The sequence below is a fragment of the Podarcis filfolensis genome (assembly GCF_964270895.1).
Source record: "Podarcis filfolensis genome assembly, chromosome: 6".
Taxonomy (NCBI): domain Eukaryota; kingdom Metazoa; phylum Chordata; class Lepidosauria; order Squamata; family Lacertidae; genus Podarcis; species Podarcis filfolensis.
This window is the reverse complement of record NC_139609.1, coordinates 33,840,337-33,860,030: the sequence shown is the minus strand read 5'-3', so window position 1 is coordinate 33,860,030 and position 19,694 is coordinate 33,840,337. Positions and strand designations below refer to the sequence as shown.

General features: G+C 41.4%; 1 protein-coding gene across 1 annotated transcript in view; it reads right to left on the bottom strand.

The window, feature by feature from the left end:
• Positions 1-8,250: 8,250 nt before the first annotated feature.
• LOC310765655 (vitellogenin-1-like) overlaps positions 8,251-19,694 on the bottom strand; it is a 34,403-nt gene continuing 22,959 nt past the window's right edge. The window contains exons 20-33 of the mRNA XM_083620894.1: positions 19,409-19,595; positions 18,648-18,763; positions 17,250-17,840; positions 17,047-17,121; positions 16,488-16,613; positions 14,954-15,166; positions 14,088-14,230; positions 13,846-13,984; positions 12,729-12,861; positions 11,426-11,624; positions 10,637-10,740; positions 10,080-10,174; positions 9,797-9,962; positions 8,251-8,508 (exon numbers count right to left, since the gene is read on the bottom strand). Coding sequence (XP_083477020.1) covers positions 8,468-8,508; positions 9,797-9,962; positions 10,080-10,174; positions 10,637-10,740; positions 11,426-11,624; positions 12,729-12,861; positions 13,846-13,984; positions 14,088-14,230; positions 14,954-15,166; positions 16,488-16,613; positions 17,047-17,121; positions 17,250-17,840; positions 18,648-18,763; positions 19,409-19,595 — 2,328 coding nt within the window. The 3' untranslated portion in view covers positions 8,251-8,467. The remainder of the gene's footprint in view (positions 8,509-9,796; positions 9,963-10,079; positions 10,175-10,636; positions 10,741-11,425; positions 11,625-12,728; positions 12,862-13,845; positions 13,985-14,087; positions 14,231-14,953; positions 15,167-16,487; positions 16,614-17,046; positions 17,122-17,249; positions 17,841-18,647; positions 18,764-19,408; positions 19,596-19,694) is intronic.

The following is a 19,694-nucleotide window of genomic DNA, read 5'->3' as shown; positions in this document are numbered from 1 at the left end:
GCAGAAAGGGGTCATAATTTAGCATTTTTTAAAACTGCAGAGAAATACTTTTGAGTTGTAGTGCCTAACTTCTGCTGTAGCCCCAGTCTTCTATTTTATGTAATGGTGTTTGGGAAAATAATGGAAAGAAGCTTGCTTGCTCCATAAGTCAGAGATTCTGAGACATCCTAGTCAATTTCTTTGTTTTCACATTTGCATTCTAGATCTACCATATTAGCCCAAATATAAACTGCACCTGAATATAAGCCACACCTGTAAAATTCAAGGGGAAATAAGAAAAAAAGACAATACTCAAATATAAGCCGCTTCCTTAAAATTCCGCAGGCACTCACACCCGTTGCATTTTACCGTATGTCTGTTTCAGCAGCAATATCGTAAAAGCCAAGTTTTGTAAGGTCGTGAATTTAAGCCGCACTTTAACTTTTCATGGTCGGAATTTGGAAAAAAGGTGAGGCTTATATTCAGGCCAATATGGTACCAAATGCCCTCTGGGGTAAAGCAGCTCTTCTGCTTTATACAGCAGCTTAACAGGAGTTAACAGGCACATCCTTGGTTTTAAATGATCTTTTTTCTTACGTGTTTTAGAAATGGGATGCAAACTCTCCAACAGAACTATGGATGAGCTGTGCATATATCCATACACTATTTTATTAGGCTGAAATTCTAGTTCAGGATTTAATAATAAAAACTCACAAGGGGGGTTATATAAAGAATCTACAGGTATGCCTACAAATGTGTTTATTTTTGTATTCGTGAAGGAAAGTGCTGTGTTTCATCCATTATTCCTTCTTTCCCTCTTATGGCAAATTTGGAAGCACAACAGGGCGATCCAACACTAAAGTTCTACATGCTCAGGTGAGTTCCTAGATTTGCAGGTGTATGTAAGTTTGTAAATTAAAAGTAAAAGCAATAAAAAATAATAATATCCAAACCACACAGTGAACTTGCAGGAGCCACAGAATACTGAAGGTAAAGAGAGAGAAGAAAATACTTGAGTAAATAACTTCTTTGTCTGGGTAAACATTGGCCTGGTTAGCAAAACAAAGTACAGCAAGCTCGAGAGAGTCCCAGTTCAGAGTTTTGGCTCCGCTCAGCATGACATGGCAGTAAATTGTACCAGGGAGAAACGGATTGGCTGTGATCTCCATTCTAGGAGGCTGCACATTCATGCAGTCTTGATTAGCCACGGTTTAGCTCACTGCATTGTATGAACGAACCAGCTGAATACCAAAGATGGCAATTCCAGCCATTGATGCTACCTTTCCTTTGCTGCTTTTTTGTATGGTGGCACTGCTATAAGCCTGATTTCTTTGCCACTTTCTGTGGTAGCAAGCATTCCCATGCCTTTCCTCCACACTCCCGATTATTAACCGTGGGGAGGGGTAAGTACAAGCCCCCCCTTTCTTTGATACATGGAAGAAAAAGAGACTCATTCTTTTCCCCGCCACCCGTTACTTTCATGTCAGGCAGTTGTGGGGCAGAAGAAAGGAGAACGGGTGTCCTTTTTTATTTCAGGCATCAGGGGAAAAAGTTTTTTGTTCTTTCTCCAGCTTCTTCCTAGAATCTTTTGTGGTGATGGAGAGTGAAGAGGAAAGAATTGTTCCCTTTCCCTTTCTGCTATGGGAAAGAAAAGAATCTCCCCTTTCTTGCTATCTTGCTAAGGTGGTGATCAAGGTGAGGGGGAAAAGAATATCACCCCTTTTCTTTCATATATCAGAAAGGGAAAAGGGGCATTTTCTTCTCCTGTGCTTATTCCCCTCCTATATTGTCTTCTGGAAAGTGGGAAGGGAGGAAGCAACCATGGGAGCTTGGGGCAGTGGCGAAGTGGTTTGTGGGGTCCCCCGCAAAGCATTTCTATACAAGATCATCCTTCATCCAGTCTACGCCTGCTCCTAAGACTAATGTGAGTAGGCTTTCTAGCCTAGGGCAAGAGTCCCATTGATGTATTTTCACAGAAACAACTATTATCAATATGGCCCAGCTGGAGTGCTGTAGTACTGATCCTGCTAACCATCACATCCAAAATAGCTCGTGAAAGGGAAAGAGATTGTCTGGCGGGGCCTACATTTGTTATTCAGCTTCCCCTTGCTATGAAATCAAATCAAAATAAAACCAACAATACAATATGCACAATATGTACCTTACAGTAACACTACAAAATCAGCAATTTATATATATGTACTGTATGTACTGAAGACTGTGGAATATACATTTGAAGTCCCCCCCCACACCCAGTTTAGGCATAACTTTTTCAAACAGATCAAGAATAATTTCCAGTGACTTTTTAGTCTGAACACCTGCTATGTGCCTCAATGGAACCGATGCCTGTGTGTGGTATATTTGGGGAAAGGAGCACCTGTGTATTGACACTTCTAACATTAATATGGTTTTTAAGTTTTTGGGGAAGATGGATTTTCATCTGAGTTTATTCTTTTCTTCACCCAGTTCAAGGCACATTACTAGATTTCATTATGTTTGGATTTCACAGCCAGGAGCATCGGTGGGTATCTCTTCTGTCTTTTGATAGTTGCTCAGCCATCTCAGTATGGGGGCACTAATGAACGCGAATTGTCGTCCGCAGAATAGCCAATGCGCGCACACACAAAAATGAAAGAGGCTCTTTAAAAATGGAAATAATATGAAACTTGACTAACCTCTGTCCTGAATGGAACAGAAGAAATAAAAGCCAGTCCCTCCACCTTTCACAAAAGCACCCCCCCATCCTTCACTCCCAGAGTTTTTGAAGCTGCTTTTGGAACAGAACTTTGCTTGACTATGAATGAATGGCTGCCACTCTCTGTGCTACCAAAGGTAAAACCAAACAGCTGCTGCATCACTTCCCTTTCTTCCCAGCATGCTCGCTTCACCTCTCTTTCAGAGCCGGTTGGCGGCTGCTGAGATCTCCAGGTTGCATTCATTCCTAGCCTACCAGCCCGGCCTTTGAATGAACCATCTCACTGGATAGCGTTTCCCATTTGAGGTGGCAGGAGGGGAAGCAAAGAGTCAAACTCATGGCAGTCAAAGCCACAAGAAGGAGACGAGACAAGGAGCTGTTTTCACTGCTGCATTTCAGCGGCAATTGTATTGTGATGTCAAGGGTGGGGTGCATGTCACACTTCCTATTTAAATGACTACGGAACATATAAATTGAGTCTTGTCTGCCTTCCAATCTGGTAGGATTCTGCTTGAGGCAATTTTAGAGCGGATGTAAAACAGAACGAAAATTCCACTTCAGGAGGATGGTGGGAGAGATTTTGGGGAGATGAGAAGATTCAAAGCTGCTTTCAAAGGCTTGCTCTGAATATACTCCAGTAGGCTAGGTGAATATTATAGTTAACAGTTTCCTATTAAGTTGGAAAAAAGCAGTTCATTTTTAAAGCATTTGCTATAGCTAGGTGTTTTTTTTTGTTTTTTTGCACCTTACAGTAACCACATATGGCCTGAGAACTACATACAGAGCATGCCTGAAGGGCAATTGTATACTATAAGTTCAACATGTCCTGGTGTGACTTGGGTGTTCTGAGAAGAATGGAAATGATCAGGGGAAGCTACATTATATGGTATTTTACCTCAGACTTCTCATCATATATGTCAGATAAGGAACAAGAAGCTCAATATCATTCCTGTTCGCTCTATATTCTCACCACATCGTAATCCATTCTAAGACTGTATCCCCCCACAGTTTGAGGGATAGAAAATGTGCAATGAGAAGTAATGGGAAAAACAAGGAAATGGAAGGTAAATATCCATGATGTCTGATAGGGCCATAAATATTTGTAATTTTCCATCGCAACACAATTACCCTGCTGGGTCATATATGTACAAGTATATGATCACCCTTAACATACACCAATGCTCATGCTTATGCACGCACACACAAAATTATTTGAACATCTGATTTAAAGAAAATAAATTCTGGAGTCAATTTTAAATGCACAAAAGTTTACAAGTAGAATGAAGAAGAATAAGAAGAGGCGTGAGATAATGGTCAAGGCATTGTTGTAAACCTGGGAGAAAGACTGATTTTTTAGGTACGGCATCTTGCAAATACATAAACAACCTGGTCCCCTAAATAGAAAGGATTGTCCTGTTTGCCCTGCTGTGTATTTATTACCCACTATTTGATAGAAGTTTTTTTTGAAAGAAAAAAAGAAAGAAAAAGTTTGAATATATCAGTACTACAAGTGCATATCACAAAACAGGGCAGCAGAGCAGTTCTTCAGTCTTTTTTAAGCTGGAGAAATTAGCCTCACATTTTCCCCTCGGATTAATGTTTGTTTTATGTTTTTGCATTTTAGGATCAAAAAACCCAGTCCCCAATCCTTGCCCCCAAATTCACACTCTTTGTTCAGGATACATCTATTTCCTTGCAATTATTTGTCCCCATCCACAAAGACCTTCCCTGGGGTTTTCAGCCCACCTTTGTCCATCTTTACGATTCCTCTGCCTGCTGGGCTAACTTTTAATGGAAATGGTAATTTAAATTAGTACTGTAGGTAGACAAAAGCTTTCCTTTAATGAATACATTAGACCAGAGTTCCTCTAAAAGCTGCAAGCACAGATTTTCCTTGTTTACCAAAATTATAAAAAAAAGGAAAGAACTGCTTACTGTGACTTTATGGTATGGAAAATATGATTTTTGTAAATGCAAGTGGGAGTTAAAAGGAAATCTAATGGCGTTAAGTTTTCATCACCCACTTAATGTAATGTTGGGCTGGCATAGAAATATAACATACAAATATTTTAAATTATATATAGCAGAGATTTCTGTAAAGTGCCCACGGCACATTTCTAAGTTTAATGCTCTCAACAGAAGCAAATAAGGCAAAATGTTCTGTCTGGAATTGATAAAATGTGCTATTGGCAGGTAATAAATAAGACTGAATGTCTTATAAATGAAAAAGACCAGTTAGTGGCACAGTATCTGGTTCAGGCATAATGCTGAACCATTATTTAATGTTATGTGTGCAGGCTAGCTTACCCTCTCTCCTCCTCCATTATGGCCATTAGGAGATCCAGCTAACCAAAGTTTGACATGTCGTCTGAACTGGGAACTGTGGTTAGTTTTGGTTATGGTTTGTATGGTTTATATGAATCGTAGAACTGTAGAATTGAAAGGGACTCCAAAGGTCATCTGGCCAAAATCCCTGCAATGCAGGAATGAGCAAAACAGAGTCCTACATTGCATTTTGAGGTCGGTCTGTTTGTAAAAGCTAAAACTAACTACAGTTTATCCAAGTTTGGACACAACGAACTGTGGGTAGCTAAAAACAGAAGGGACTGCTTTTGATCAGTAGTGGCGCCCACCCTGTGGGATGCCCTTCCATCAGATGCCAAGGAAATAAACAACTATCTGACTTTTAGAAGACATCTGAAGGCAGCCCTGTTATTATTATCCCAACTTTTAAAAGACAACTGAGCCGCCCAGAGTGGCTGGGGAAACCCAGCCAGATGGGTGGGTATGTATGTATGTATGTATGTATGTATGTATTTATTTCCTGCTGCTGGTGGTGAGGGGACCATATTTGCCAAAGGCTTGTACATATAATGCTAATCTATGAACTACCCAGTAATGGAGCTGTGTTTATTTATGTGGAAAAGAGCACTCTATGTCCATGTCAGGAATCCCAGTTTCTGACTTGATAACACAGCAAGCATGGTTAATTAAAAAGGAAGATTTATTGCAAAACACAGAGTTCTCTGGATGGCTCTAACATGCCACCAGTCTTATCCATCATGATGACCCTTCTAAAGAGTCCTTCCTCTTCCGCCAACATAAACGGAACCTATGACCCTTTTGTTTCTGATTCTTTTTCCTGTCATACATCCTCCCCCAGCGACGACTGCGTGGGCTCATTGGATACCCTCCAACTTCTTCCTGAGAAGACAGACTGTCAATCTTCTCTCCCATGTCTTTTTCCTCCCATGAGAGTCCTGTCTGAGATCTTGCTTGTCAGGGAGAGGCAAACGGGAAAAGATGAAAGGACAGAAACCAGCAGTTATAGAGAGCCTAGAGAGATTATCAGCAGCGTGTCGTCAGACAGTCAGTCTGATGAAGAGGGGGAGGAGGAGGGTGAGCCTGGGACAAGTCATGCTGTACACAGAGGAAGTAAGGGGAGGAGTTTTCACAGACTTGCATGCTGGGTAAAAAAAAGGAGGAAGTAACATTAGAGGGAGCAACTGCACACAAGGGGAAGGAGGTTAATGGAAACGCTGGAGATGTACGTTTGAACTTTGTCAAATAAATCAATTGTTTGGAACTGGCTGGGAGCCCGGAGTCTTATCTATGGCCAGCTGGACAGCACTAAGCCTCTGACATTGCTCATTCGAGATTGTTCCCTTGGCAACCTGCATTCCACGGGGCGGTGAAGTTACCCCTGTCTGATGTGAACTCAGCTCAGCCTGTGTGTGATCTGCCTCTCTCTGTTCTTCAGCAGGCTGCAACCTTTCACTTGGAGCTGTCTCAGTCCTGACAGTCCATTTGCCTAGTTCAGGAAGACTGGAGCTTGGGGGAAAAGCTGCTTCAACAGTGAAGCATCTCAGCCTTGAATCTTACTCAGGAACTTGAGGTTCTACCTCTTTCTGATTCTCAGTCAGATCCTGATCTTCATGGGTGCTTCCATGCACTTCACCCTCCTCCCAAGTAGTCTCATGTGCCACTAGCTGGACACTTTGAAAGCATCACTGAAACATCTTGGGTGAATGGGAGACATATCCTTATCCAAGGAGACCTCAGGTTCTAAGACTAGGCAGAGCTGAACTCTGACAGAATAGACACAGGAGTCCTTGGAGGATATCTGGATTTGTTTCACTCTTGGTTCAGGTACAGTTTTGGGACTGAATCAGCCTTGGTCACCAAGATGGATAACCTGTAACAAGAGTGGGACAGGGTACCACCTTCTCAGTCTGTTGGTGTCAATGACCATGGTATCCTCCTGGACCGACGTTGTAGGCTGGGTACTGGGGATACAGTTTTACAGTGTCTAGAGAATAACATTAGGGGATTGTCTCTTGGCTCCCTGTTCCTTGTGCTGCGGTGTGCCTCAGGGAACAATCCCATTGTGAATGTTCTTTGACGTCTACATGAAGCCATTGAGAGTCATGTAGAGGAGTTTGGGGGCGAAGGGTGTTCAGTATGCTGATGATAACCAGCTCCATTTCTCCATAACCTCTGAGTCAGGTGAGGCTAAGCATAGTCTGAAACCTTGTCTGGATGCAGTTGTGGAATGGATGAGGGCTGATAAACTGAGCTTAAATCCCAAGAAGACAGAGGCACCGTGGGGGTGTAATTCCAGTGTCTGGGAAGCTGACCGTCTCCCTGCCCTGGCAAATATATTATCCCACTGAAAGAACAGGTGGGGTTGCTCCTGGATCCATCTTTATCAGTTGACGTTCAGGTAGCCTCAGCAGCTGAGAGTGCATTTTACCAACTCTGGCCAACTCTGACAGGAATAGGCTAGCTGTGGTGATTCAGGTATCGGTAACCTTGACACCTGATGACTGCAATGTGTGGGGCTACTCTTGTGTCTGGCCTGGAAGCTCCAGCTGGTGCAATATGCTGTTGCTAGACTGTTGAGTGGAACAGACTACTGCCAGCACACAACTCCAGTCCTTAGAAGCTTTCACTGGCTGCCCATATGTTACCAAGCTATGTTCAAGGTTCTTCTGCTAATTTACAAGGCCCTTAACAACTTGGGCCTAGAATATTTTAAGGACCTGTCTGATCACTGCAATCTCTGAGGAGTCTATTGGCGTTCCCCCATGGCTCAGACATACAACTCATAAGTACTAGAAGGCATGGAATCAGAGTATTGGGTCCAAGCTGATGAAACTCCCTCCCACTTGTTGAACTTTGGGCACATGGCTAGGACTTCCTTGTTCCAGCAGGCATATGAAGGTAATATTTGGTTTTAGGATAAATTTTGAAGGCTTTGTTGTCCCATTTTCTGTGGATTGTTTTTCTGTACACCACCTAGCAATGTGAATAATTAAGTGGTATATAAATGTCATTAATAATAAAGAAATAAACCTTCTGAAATCCAAATTCTGTGTTGTGCCTGTATGGCATGTTAATTTGTCAGCTGTTAACTAGTAGACTATGTTAGCATGTTTTTATTATGAAAGATGTTGAGGTTATTTTAGTGACAGCTGAACAGTAACCAACAATAAATGATTCTTTCTCTCTCTAAAATATTTTCAGCCCAACTGCTTTGTGGAAAAGGAACAAAATGATCACACATATTTATTTAATGCACGATGTATTTTTTATTTAGAACTTCATACAATGCAGAATGCATTTGATTTTACTTTAGTTCCAATTAACGTTAATTAATATATTTATCATTTGATGTAGCACTGGCATCCCCAAGGTGGTTCTCGAGATAACTCAGTTAATTTGAGATATCGAAAGGTTGATCTGAAGTACGTTGTCAGGGTAATGTTCACCCAGTCTGGAGTCTTCTCAGAGCTAAGCTGCCCAAGCCTCTGAGTCAGACGTTGCTTCCATTTCTGTCAAAAAAGGAAAATCACCATCAATCAACAGAGTCCAAGCGATATATTTTTTAGCAGTGTGGACATTCCCATCTTGAATTAACAACAACAACAAAACCCCCCAGTCAAATAATTTGTTGGAATGGGTATGGAATATTTACAATGCTGTATACAATTCTAATTTTTGTCTCTACATCTACAAACAGCATAAAATTGGTAATTCTTTCAGTTTTTTACACACAGTTGCAAATCCAAACTGAAAGAAGCAAAGAAAGAGGCAAGTGCTAAAAAGAATTTTTAAAAATCAAATAATAATGCTATTTTTGGTAAAGAAAACTTCTGCAGGGATATGTGGGTTATCCTATTAAGGCAACATGCTAAATATCAGTTCAGTCAACCAAGCAACTACATCCAGCTCTTAACTGTGAAATTTTAATGGGCAGATAACCCAATGGTGTGGCGGATTTGAATGTCACACATACATTTTTTGTTTTTTGTTTTTACATATTTTTTATTGATGATTTCTTGGTTGACAAAAGTATGTGCAATGTCTCTTTTCTCAAGTTACATTTTCTACAGGCACACATATGTTTGAACTAACCAGCCTCTTCAAGAACGAGAAGGGAGGCAAACCCTGGACAGAGCCACTCAGTAAGGAGAGTGACATTGCACCAGCTGTCTGCATTAATGATACAAAGCCTTGCTTCTCCCTTCTTCCTTCCATTGCAGTGGCAGTCAGCTTTGCCTTATGAAAGGCACAGCTGTGATCCCAGTTGAAGGGGGTATATGGCAATCCACCTCTGTCTTAAAAGACTCTTTGCTTCAGACATGCATTCTGCTCAAAGAGACACATTTGCAGCCTTAGTAATGGTAGAAAGTAGAGAGACTTGAACTTTCAAGCTGAGAGATGCATAGCAGATCAATGACAACACAATGGTCATTGTCCCCTCCCAACTTTGTGTAGTCGGGAATTAGGCATGGACAGGTAGCCTTGGCACTTCTGCATGTGGACAAACCAAGGTCTATTCTGTTCCATTCTCACTGAAAATTTCATCCCCTAATATTTGCTGAAGGCTACTTACAACTTTACAGGCTGCTCTGAAGGCTGCCTTTAAAGCTTAAAAGACTGCCCCAATTCCAGATAAAAACCAGTTTAAGTGGCTAGAAGGTGTTGCTGCCACCATGACTAGTGCCTGGCAATTCCATCCACGGCTACAAGTGCCTCTGGGAGGGATGTGATGTGGTGCTATGCCATTTTTTTCCTAGGGAAGTTGTATGGGAAATATAGTTTCCAAATTTAACTGACCTCTATCACCTCTATCACACCTATCCGTCAAAGACCAGGAACGCAAAAGCTCTGTAGTGGTTGATGCCTGTTCTTGATTGGGCATCTGGGCTTCATTACTCATTTCACCGTCATTGTTTCCGCAGAGTCCGCAGGTTTTACCTCTCATGTTGGAAGCGACTGTAATCTGCATGGATAATGGATATTTACTGTAGAAGCTTGTGTTTGTATCCTTACAATGCAGTGCATTAAAGGAATGGAGCAAGAAATCCTAGCACAAAAAGCAGCAGGCTGTCAGACTTACCATCAGAGTTTCGCCATCGTACGTCACATTCACTAGGCCTATCAGTGGTGCCTCAATAGCAATAGTGGTCTCATTTTTACACATTTTAACATGCGCTGTGGAGAGATGGGATAGTTTAAAATGGCTTACCAATTATTTCAAGAGCATGTTTCAGCAGTGTACATAGAAATGTGCACATTTTGTTCATTCGTTTTACATTACTTTTTGAGTCTTGCCTACAGAATGGGACCAGAGACACAGCAATTTTCGCTGCGAGATTCTGTGACATCAGCTTGTATTGACTACCGTGTACAGAAATTTTAATCAAATTTATGGGTAGGATACTCAGCTAACCCATCACACCTTTACTGATCAAGGCTTACTAACTTATTTTCAATGTTTACTTTCTTTCATTATTATGCGGGGTGGGTGTGTCCCAAGTTATTCAAGGTTTGTTTTTTTTAAATAAAATTGATTACCAATATATAACCAATAGTCAGAGTACATGGATTTAAGTTGACTCAGGTGAATGGAACTGTGTTGTGATTTAAGGAAAAGCGTAATATCAGATGCAGTACCTTTCTCATCCTCAAACTCCTTTTTGTCAAGCAGGACTCGATTCTCATTGTATAACAAAGAAAGCTTATTCATGGTAGGTAAGATTCTGATATAACTTCTGATCCTGGGGGGGGGGGGAAATGCTTTTTGTTAGAAGGTGAAAAAACTGATATTAACAATCAGTGTGAAGCAGCCCATCTTTTTCCCATAGTTGTCATTTACAAGTGCACTGCAAAACTGCACCAATTCCCCCCTGAGGCTCCTCATGCTGCCTTCGCTGTGGTTTGAAAGGAAGTAGGTTCACATTAAATTTGAAACCAAATGCATTTCTTCCCCCAATATTGGTTGCTATAGACCCCTCAAGGCAACAGCAGCATGGCATGGGATAACTGTGATCTGATTCCATTTAGATCTGAGAAAACTGCACATTTCTGCAGTCTGGGTCCTGTGGCCCAGTTTGCAATTATTTCTAATGCAGTTCCCATTAAAGGGGGGAAACGGAAATACAGTGGTGCCTCGGATTACAGACGCTTCAGGTTATAGCTGCTTCAGGTTACAGACTCCGCTGACCCAGAAATAGTACCTTGGGGTAAGAACTTTGCTTCAGGATGAGAACAGAAAGCAGCGCAGCAGCAGCGTGAGGCCCCATTAGCTAAAGTGGTACCTCAGGTTAAGAACAGTTTCAGGTTAAGAACGGAACTCCAGAACGAATTAAGTTCTTAACCTGAGGTACCACTGTAAAGGTTAAACCTTTATTTTTTCCTTGTGATTATATTATCTGAAAAAGCTGTGTATTTGTTAAAACTTACTCTGAAGAGATATTGACGTGAACCTCTCCTGGACTATCAGGTCTGGACTTTGATATCCAAACACGGAACCGTGGTTCATAATTTTCATTTTTGTTGCAGTCTTGGACTACCAAAAGGTCACAGGCATGTCTGGTTGTAGTTACATTGAATACCTTGTTATCAAAGGTCATGATCCGTTCGTTGTCCACCTCACATACAGCTGGCAAGATGACACCCCCCCAAAAAAAGAAGTCAGATGCAGCAGTGAACATAAGATAGCCAGAAATATGCAATGTTTAGGCAGATGTCTGGAAGTACATTTTCTTGTTAGACTTAGATTCCATCCCTTGCAGTTCGGATGAATAACCGGGGAAGCCTGTTTGATCAAAAAAGCCTCTCTGTTCGACTAGATCTCAGTTTTTGTCAGACTTTTGCCACTTTTACAAAAGATGCAGGTCAACTAAGCTGGCCCCCGACAGGCTGCCATTAGGACAGAAGCTTCCATCCAGCCATCTTTACTGGGATACCCTGAGATATTGTATCTGCCTGAGGATGGAGTAGTGCTTGGACTCAACCTACTCTTCAGAAGCTACACCAAGGATTGATCTTCTGCTGTCTGCGCTGCCAAGTTCAAGGTGGCTTAACTAGAGCAGCAGTGGACCAGAACGAAGACTCGCTCACTCTGGTCCGTTGCCTAGGCCCCATCTGCCCCTTCAGCCTCTATTGACCAGTTTAATTTAAAGTTGTGGCAGGCAATCCCATTACTCCTTGCAGCTGCCCAAGGCCAAAACCAACAGCCAGACTGGAGAAGAGGGCTGGTCCCCCCCTGCCCTGGGGCACTGCGCCAGGCCATAACTGCTGCCCACCCTGATCATGGATAAGTGACCTTTTTGTGGCTATAAGCAAGCAAGAAAACTCCTTCTGGCAGTTTGATCGATGATAATGTGGTTGTAATTTATATATACTTTCTGAGCATACGTATGTCTTATTGCACTTATTGGGACTTATGTCTGAGTTTACGTTCATAGGACTGTGCGCTGTCAATTATTTATCTATTTATTCATTTCAATGTATTTAAGGTCGCAAGGTGGGTTACAAAACAGAAGAAGAACATCATAATTTATAATAATTATTTAAAAAATATATCAAATGAGCCGGTAAATCCATATAAAATCACTAAATCCATTTACAATATATAATTGTATATAAACAGAAGGCTTAAAGTTAGAAACAATATGCTTGCAAAATGGTCCTGTTAGAAGCTAAGAACAGGCAATGGTTTAAATTTAAAGACTTGCCTGATGTAAGTAAAGTATTAATTTACCTTCACCTCCTTTGGGTGCCCATGACATTAATTCAAATAAATCATATGCCCTTTTTGCTGAAGATTGATAATATGGAGTTTCGAAAGCGGGTAAAGAAAATGGAAAACAGAGGCCATCTCTGTAAAAGGTTTCCTAGAAAACAAAGAATGAATGTATAAGGACCAATGTGGCTGTAGACAAAGCTTGTGTTTCGATTTATCATTTAACTACATAAGCTAAAACATATCTTTCTTTTTAATTTTTTTTCTAAACCCATAGGGATACATCCCAATTTAAACTCAGCAGTTCCACTCTCACTAGAGGAAGTGGAGATGGTGGTATCTTTGTCAATTCTTCCTTCCCCTTAAAGTTCCCTGTGTCCCCTCAAAATCTTCTCCACATGTTGGGGACTATTGGGAGAAGCATGAAAAGTCATATAGGCAGCTGCACCGAGAAAATATATCCCTCCTTCCTCCCTGGATCTTGACTGAATCTTCAAACAGAAGAATCCCTTCTGTTTGTGGAAAGGACACAAACAGAATGTGGATCCAACCTACAGATTGCTTCCAGGGGCCTGTTGATTGAGCAACCATTTTGATTTGTTTGGGGCAAGTTACCGTATTGGCCTGAATATAAGCCTCATTTCTTCTTTTTCCAAATTCCGACTGTGAAATGTTAAAGTGCGGCTTAAATTTGCAACCTTACAAAAAAGGGCTTTTAGTGACATCGCTGCTGAAACAGACATACGGTAAAATGGAACGGATGTGAGTGCCTGTGGAATTTTAAGGGAGCGGCTTATATTCAAGTATTGTCTTTTTTTCTCCCCCCTCCCCTTTGAATTTTAAAGGTGTGGCTTATATTCGGGCCAATACAGTATAAGACATTAAATCAAGCAATTCTTATTCCACACTTTCACATCACTTTCTTTTTTGGAAAAAACTCTGCTTTTAGGGAGTAGGGGGCCTGCTGTGCAAAATCACCCACTTTAAGTGTACCACCCAAATTTGATGGTATGTGGTTGAATTAAACCTGAAAATATATATTCTCTATACTTGCTGACCACCCAGTTGCTTCCCCAAAGACAAACTACACTTATTTAATAACCCATATTTAATAAAAGAGATAACAAATACATGCCCCGGGAACTCTCAAGATTGTAGCTGTTGTCCATGGAGAGGACTGGACTATTCTGAACAGAACCTGGCGTGAAGGATTCTTCTGATAAACTGCTGTGAAGTATTTCATGTATGCAATACCAGGAATGAGATCCATAACCCTTGATGAAATCAAAACAGGATTTAGTCAGATTTTTTAAAATTAACCCCCCCCCCAATATGTGCGACAATTAGGTTTAATAAGAAATGAGGTAGATGCTATACCAAGCAGCACATTTCTCTAGATAGCGTGGAACCTTTGTCCATTTCATCTCAATTTCGAATGCGTCCCGTTCTGCAACCAGCCCACTGGAAGCCTTTACTTGAATGTTGTAATCTTTGCAGTTGTCACCCCAGCTCAGTTCATTCTTAGGTAGGAAATTTTTTAAAAAAGTTATTTAATACCATGGGAATGAAAAGCCAACGACCCATTTGGATCCTATCACAATGGCATCCTCATTGCATGGGGGGCGGGAATGCCCCTGTTATATATGCTGAAAATATTTTTGTTCTATCAATGAGAGTATTTGGGACTGGCCATTTGCTCTGTGTTTTATTATCACAGAATCCAATGAGTGCTTTAGTAACTATATTGTAGACCACCGTTAATTTTTTCCTATGAGTTGACAGTTCATAAACAAGCAATTGGCCAACCTAAATGATCTTGGGTAAGGGATATTTAAAGAACTATCTCACCCCTCACAAACTTGCATGTTGAGATTGGCATAGGTATGGTGGAACACTTCTTTTTTCAAGTTATTGCACCAGGATGCAGCAACTTCTCCCTCTACATTCTAGGAGATGCTTTTTGATTTCTGAAGTTTAGTGAACTTTCAACTTTAAGCAGTTCTTCTGCCTGTAATAATCTGTGCCCCCTAGCTAGTGTGGGATAATTGTTTCTATTATCTTTAAAAATAAGTACTGCTCTGCCTCGGTTCTTAATCTATTCGATGTTTATTATTAGTGAAAATTTGTTTTATTGTATTTCAATAGTTTATCACGTGTAGCTTCAGAGAAGCATTGCTGAAAATTGTCTTACAAACCCCCAAAATAAATGAAAGCACATTTTAAAAAAATGTTTTGTTTTTTACCTGGAGTGTGTAAGGTTGCACAACACTATCAAGACATGCTCTCCACTTGGTTCTGGCAAGCTCACTTCCAACTATTTTCATCTGGGCTTTGTAGCGGTCATGCTTCATGTACATTGAAAATTTGTAGCCCTGTTCTTTCTTATCACTCCTAACTGCCTCAGCCACAATGGTAACGTAAGGCCGTAGTGAATCGCCATGGTCCTGGTCCTGGTCCTGAAAGACAGAAAAATGAAAGGGCACCATTTTAATGCCTATGATGATCAGTTGCCTTCAACTAGAGTCACATTCACACCATAAATTTCAAGCCCTGTGATACCACTTTGAACAGTCCTGGCTTTCCCCAAAGACTATTGGAAACTGTACTTTGCTAAGGGTGCTAAGAGATGTTGGGAAACCCCAAATCCCTTCACTGAGCTACAATTTCCAGCATGGTTTAACAATCAAATCTCTTTACAGGAAACTTTGGGAACTGTAGCAGGAAGTCTGTGGTTGACACCTTATGTACTTCATGCTGCCTAAGAACAAAATCAGATATCTATCTAGAGGTGTAATTATTTGCCTGCCCCATTCATCTATAAAATGGGAGGGTCCACTTTTAACACTAAAAAGGGTGTGTGGGGAGGGGGAGCTGAACTCTGCTTCCATTTTCTTATGCTCTGCCACCCAGCTTTCTCCCGGTTGATTTGATTTGTACTTCTGAAAGTGCTATTGAAAGGGTGAACCAGAGATAGGAAGAGTAATGTTTTCTTAATTATTCAGTAATATTTTTATACCACTTACTTTTAGAAGAGAAATCTTGAAACATTTTATAAAGATTACACACACCGCATTAAAAACAGCAACAATATTACAGATGTCACCCAAAGCATAAGGCAAGTGAAACCACATTCATTTGTTCAATCGCAATTAGATTCTAGCCTCCACTGTGACTAGGACAGACACATGAACAAAAATTGTAGCTGTTTTGAAAATGCTTTCCTCTTGTATTTAATAATAATAATAATAATAACTTTAATTATTTATATCCCACTCATCTGGCTGGGTTTCCTCAGCCACTCTGGGCGGCTTACAGCATACAGTCATTGGAAGTTGAACGTAATCCATTCTGGAAGTCTGTTCAACTTCCAAAATGTTCAAAAACCAAAGAGCGGCTTCTGATTGGCTGCAGGAAACTCCTGCAGCAAATCAGAAGCTGCGGAAGCCACGTTGGACTTTTGGCTTCCATAGGAACGTCCGAAAACTGGAACAGTCACTTCCGTGTTTTGATCGTTCGGGAGCCAAAATGTTTGAGAACTAGGCTGTTCGAAAACCAAGGTACGACTGTATATAAAGAAGACTAAAATATCCAACATTTAAAACTTCCCGTTACAGGGCTGCCTTCAGATCACAGTTTAAAGAAACAGGAAATAAATAAAGGTAGGGAGAAAAACTGACAACTCTGCTAGCCACTTCCTGTAAATTAATTACCTGACTGAAACCTGGACCTAAGCTAAGGAATGAAGCAATGACTTCTTTTTCACTTTTATTAACTTACCTCCCGCAAGAAGCTGCTCCTTCCACCTTTCTGCTTTCTGTCTCTGCTGCTGCTTCTGGTGTTTCTGGAGTCACTGCTAGAGCTGCTACTGGATTCAGAGGATGATGATGAACTGCTTGATGCTTGCTGATTTTCACCCCATAATAATAATAATAAAATGTAAAGAGAAATAAACAGAGAGCATGAGAAGGAGATGACACTTTGATATATAGGACCTGTCACTCACACTATAAGGTGAAGTTTTTTTTTTCCTTTCTCCAAAGTCCCAAGTGCTTTTCAGACACATGGATGGCTCACAACCTCTTTACAGACAGTAGCCACAGATGCTTCGTAACTAAAGAGTTACGAAGCCAACTCTATTTGCAGCATCTGATGTTGCAAAATCATGCAGGCTATATTCCTAGGCACCGTTTAAAATGGTGCAGAAAAAGTCTCACTGGTGGACTGCCTTTTATTTGGGTGAGTTTGCCCCAAAGAAGGTTGACCTGCATGACATGGATTTCTGTCGTCTTTCTCGGAGAGGAAGTCCATTTTAAAGAATCAAGAATATCAAAACTACCTGGTGCTTCACCTGCTGCTTTGCCTTGTGTGCCATGTATTTCGCGTTAGCCAATTCCAGACCTCGCAAGTCCTTCTAAATTCCAAGAAGAAGACGAAGAAGAAGACAAAGACAAAGAAGAAGAAGAAGGGGGGAAAGGTAAATCAAATGCACTCTGGTAAATGGAGGAACAATTTGGCAGTTGTTTCATAGAAAGCACTTACTGAAAGTCTCTTGCCGCTGCCAATGTGGCTGTCCTTAACATGCTTCTGTTTGCTTGGGCGTCCCTTGGATTGTTTCTTGTTGCTCCTGCTGTCATTGCTGCTGCTGCTGCTGCTGCTGTCACTGCTGTCGCTGCTGCTGCTGCTGCTGTCGCTGCTGTCACTGCTGCTGCTGCTGTCGCTGCTGTCGCTGCTGCTGCTGCTGTCGCTGCTACTACTGCTGCTGTCACTGCTGTCACTGCTGCTGCTGTCACTGCTGTCACTGCTGCTACTACTACTGCTGCTGTCGCTGCTGCTGCTGCTGCTATCGCTGCTGCTGCTATCGCTGCTGCTGCTGCTGCTATCGCTGCTACTGCTGCTGCTATCGCTGCTTCTGCTGCTGCTGTCGCTGCTTCTGCTGCTGCTGTCGCTGCTGCTGCTGTCGTCGCTGCTGCTGCTGCTCTTCAAAGAAGTCTTCCTGGGGTGCTTCTGATAACGTTCTTGCTGCTTCATATCTATCATTTCATCGTCATCACGGTCATCCCAATCATTGCTTGAGCTGTCAGAGCTATCACTAGAGCTATCGCTATCGCTTTCGCTGGAGCTGCTGATGGGCTAATGGGGGAAGAACCCAGAGAAAAACAAACACAGTCATATTAAGTTTTCTAAGCTTGAAAAGAACATTTTGCAGACAAGGTACTTCTTGTCTGGCCAGAGGGGGAAAGCTAATTTGCAGATTCTCATTTGCACAGAATTGTTGGCACCCATCTGTCTCAAGAGACAATGGAGTGTGGTTCCGGGGGCAAAAATCACTGCGCCTGCTGTGTATGCAAAGACAGCTTGTAACTGCTGCCTCCTACATTGTTGCAGCACCAAAGGGATCTCTGTGGGGCACAAGAAAATGTTTTACACAAATGCATAGGTCACATATACAATCAAGATCATTCTTCAACTAATTGCTTCCTTAGTTCACGATATTGGATGCTGTTGGACTAGGATTGCCATACTTCAATAAGAGAAAATTCAGACACAAAAGTTGTTGAGCTTTGCTTTTGCATAAAAAAAACTGAAATTTTTTAAAAAATGAGCTATTTTTGAGCAATTTTTATTTTAACTGATTTATGGAAATTCTGCGTGGACGCTATTTTTGGCAAACAAATCCTGGGTATGTCCAGGAAATTCCAGATGTATGGCAGCCCTATGTTGGACTCAAAATCCTAACACCCTTGGCGACTGGCCATGCTAGCTGAGATTGATGGGACTCTGGCAACATCTGGAAGGTCAAAGGTTCCCCACTCTTGAGTTTAACGCCTTAAATGTAATACTGTACACGCTGTCCGAAAGTTAGAACAAGTTGTAGAATATAAAACATATGGATAGTAGCCCCTTCCACATGGTGATATGTATTGCTATCAGAAATACCTGAATTCTTCTTAAATGTTTTTCTTCATCTCTCGTCAAACGCACCATTGGTAAACTAGAATGAGCGCCTCCTTGAACAGTCAATCGTAACTTCTCAATGGGTGCTCTTCTCTCAGCTGAAATTATAGAGTCAGTATTAGTGTTATTGCATGGTTTATCTATGCAATAAATCATGGTTTCTGAAACATAGTCAATGGGCACTTTTGATACATGCAGCCACCAGTTGGGTCCATTGATTTGTATGGCATATGAATGTGTTATGTGACCACCATGCATAATCTGGCTTCACTGGTAGGCCTAATGAAAGACCAGCTTGAGAACTATGGTAGTAAAACTTTAAACCTCAGATTGTTTTGTCACCTGTTCAAGATGGGTGGGGTATAAATAATAATAATAATAATAGTAATAATAATAATATCTTTGTCATTAAGATGATTTCAATGAGTCTGTTCTAACCAAGCACAAGTCTTTATGGTATGTCTCTGTGTGCACATCTCCTTCTGTATATTTTCCTAGGCTTTCATCCACTGTGGTTCACAGTGCCATTTGCCGACAGATGACACTGAACTTCAGCATGACCACAGCCTTTTGTGAGCTGCTCTCCACCACCACCAGTCCCATATGACACAACCCACACTATCCAGAAGGACTGCTAATTGTCCAGGGAAATATTGCTCCTGTTCTTTTTGCTGAACCTCTCTGCATTTTGTAAAAAAAACCAAACACACCCCAACAAACATCATAGAATAAAGAAGAGTTACCTTGCTTGAGTGTTACTCTAAAAGTATGTTCGCCAGCCAAGTTGTACAGAGAGTCATCTATGGAGCACCCAGCATAAATGTTTGACCATTCAACGCAAGCCCTACATCCAAATGTGCATGCTTCAACACACTCAGTGCGACGAGGGGCAGGCCTGTAATGTTCTGACTGTTCTGCAGAAATTTGGTCCTGGATGGATGATGAACATAGTCCAGCATGAGAGATTGCAATCTCAGACTTCTGCCTCATCATCATCATTATTATTATTTTGGTAAAGAACAGTAATTC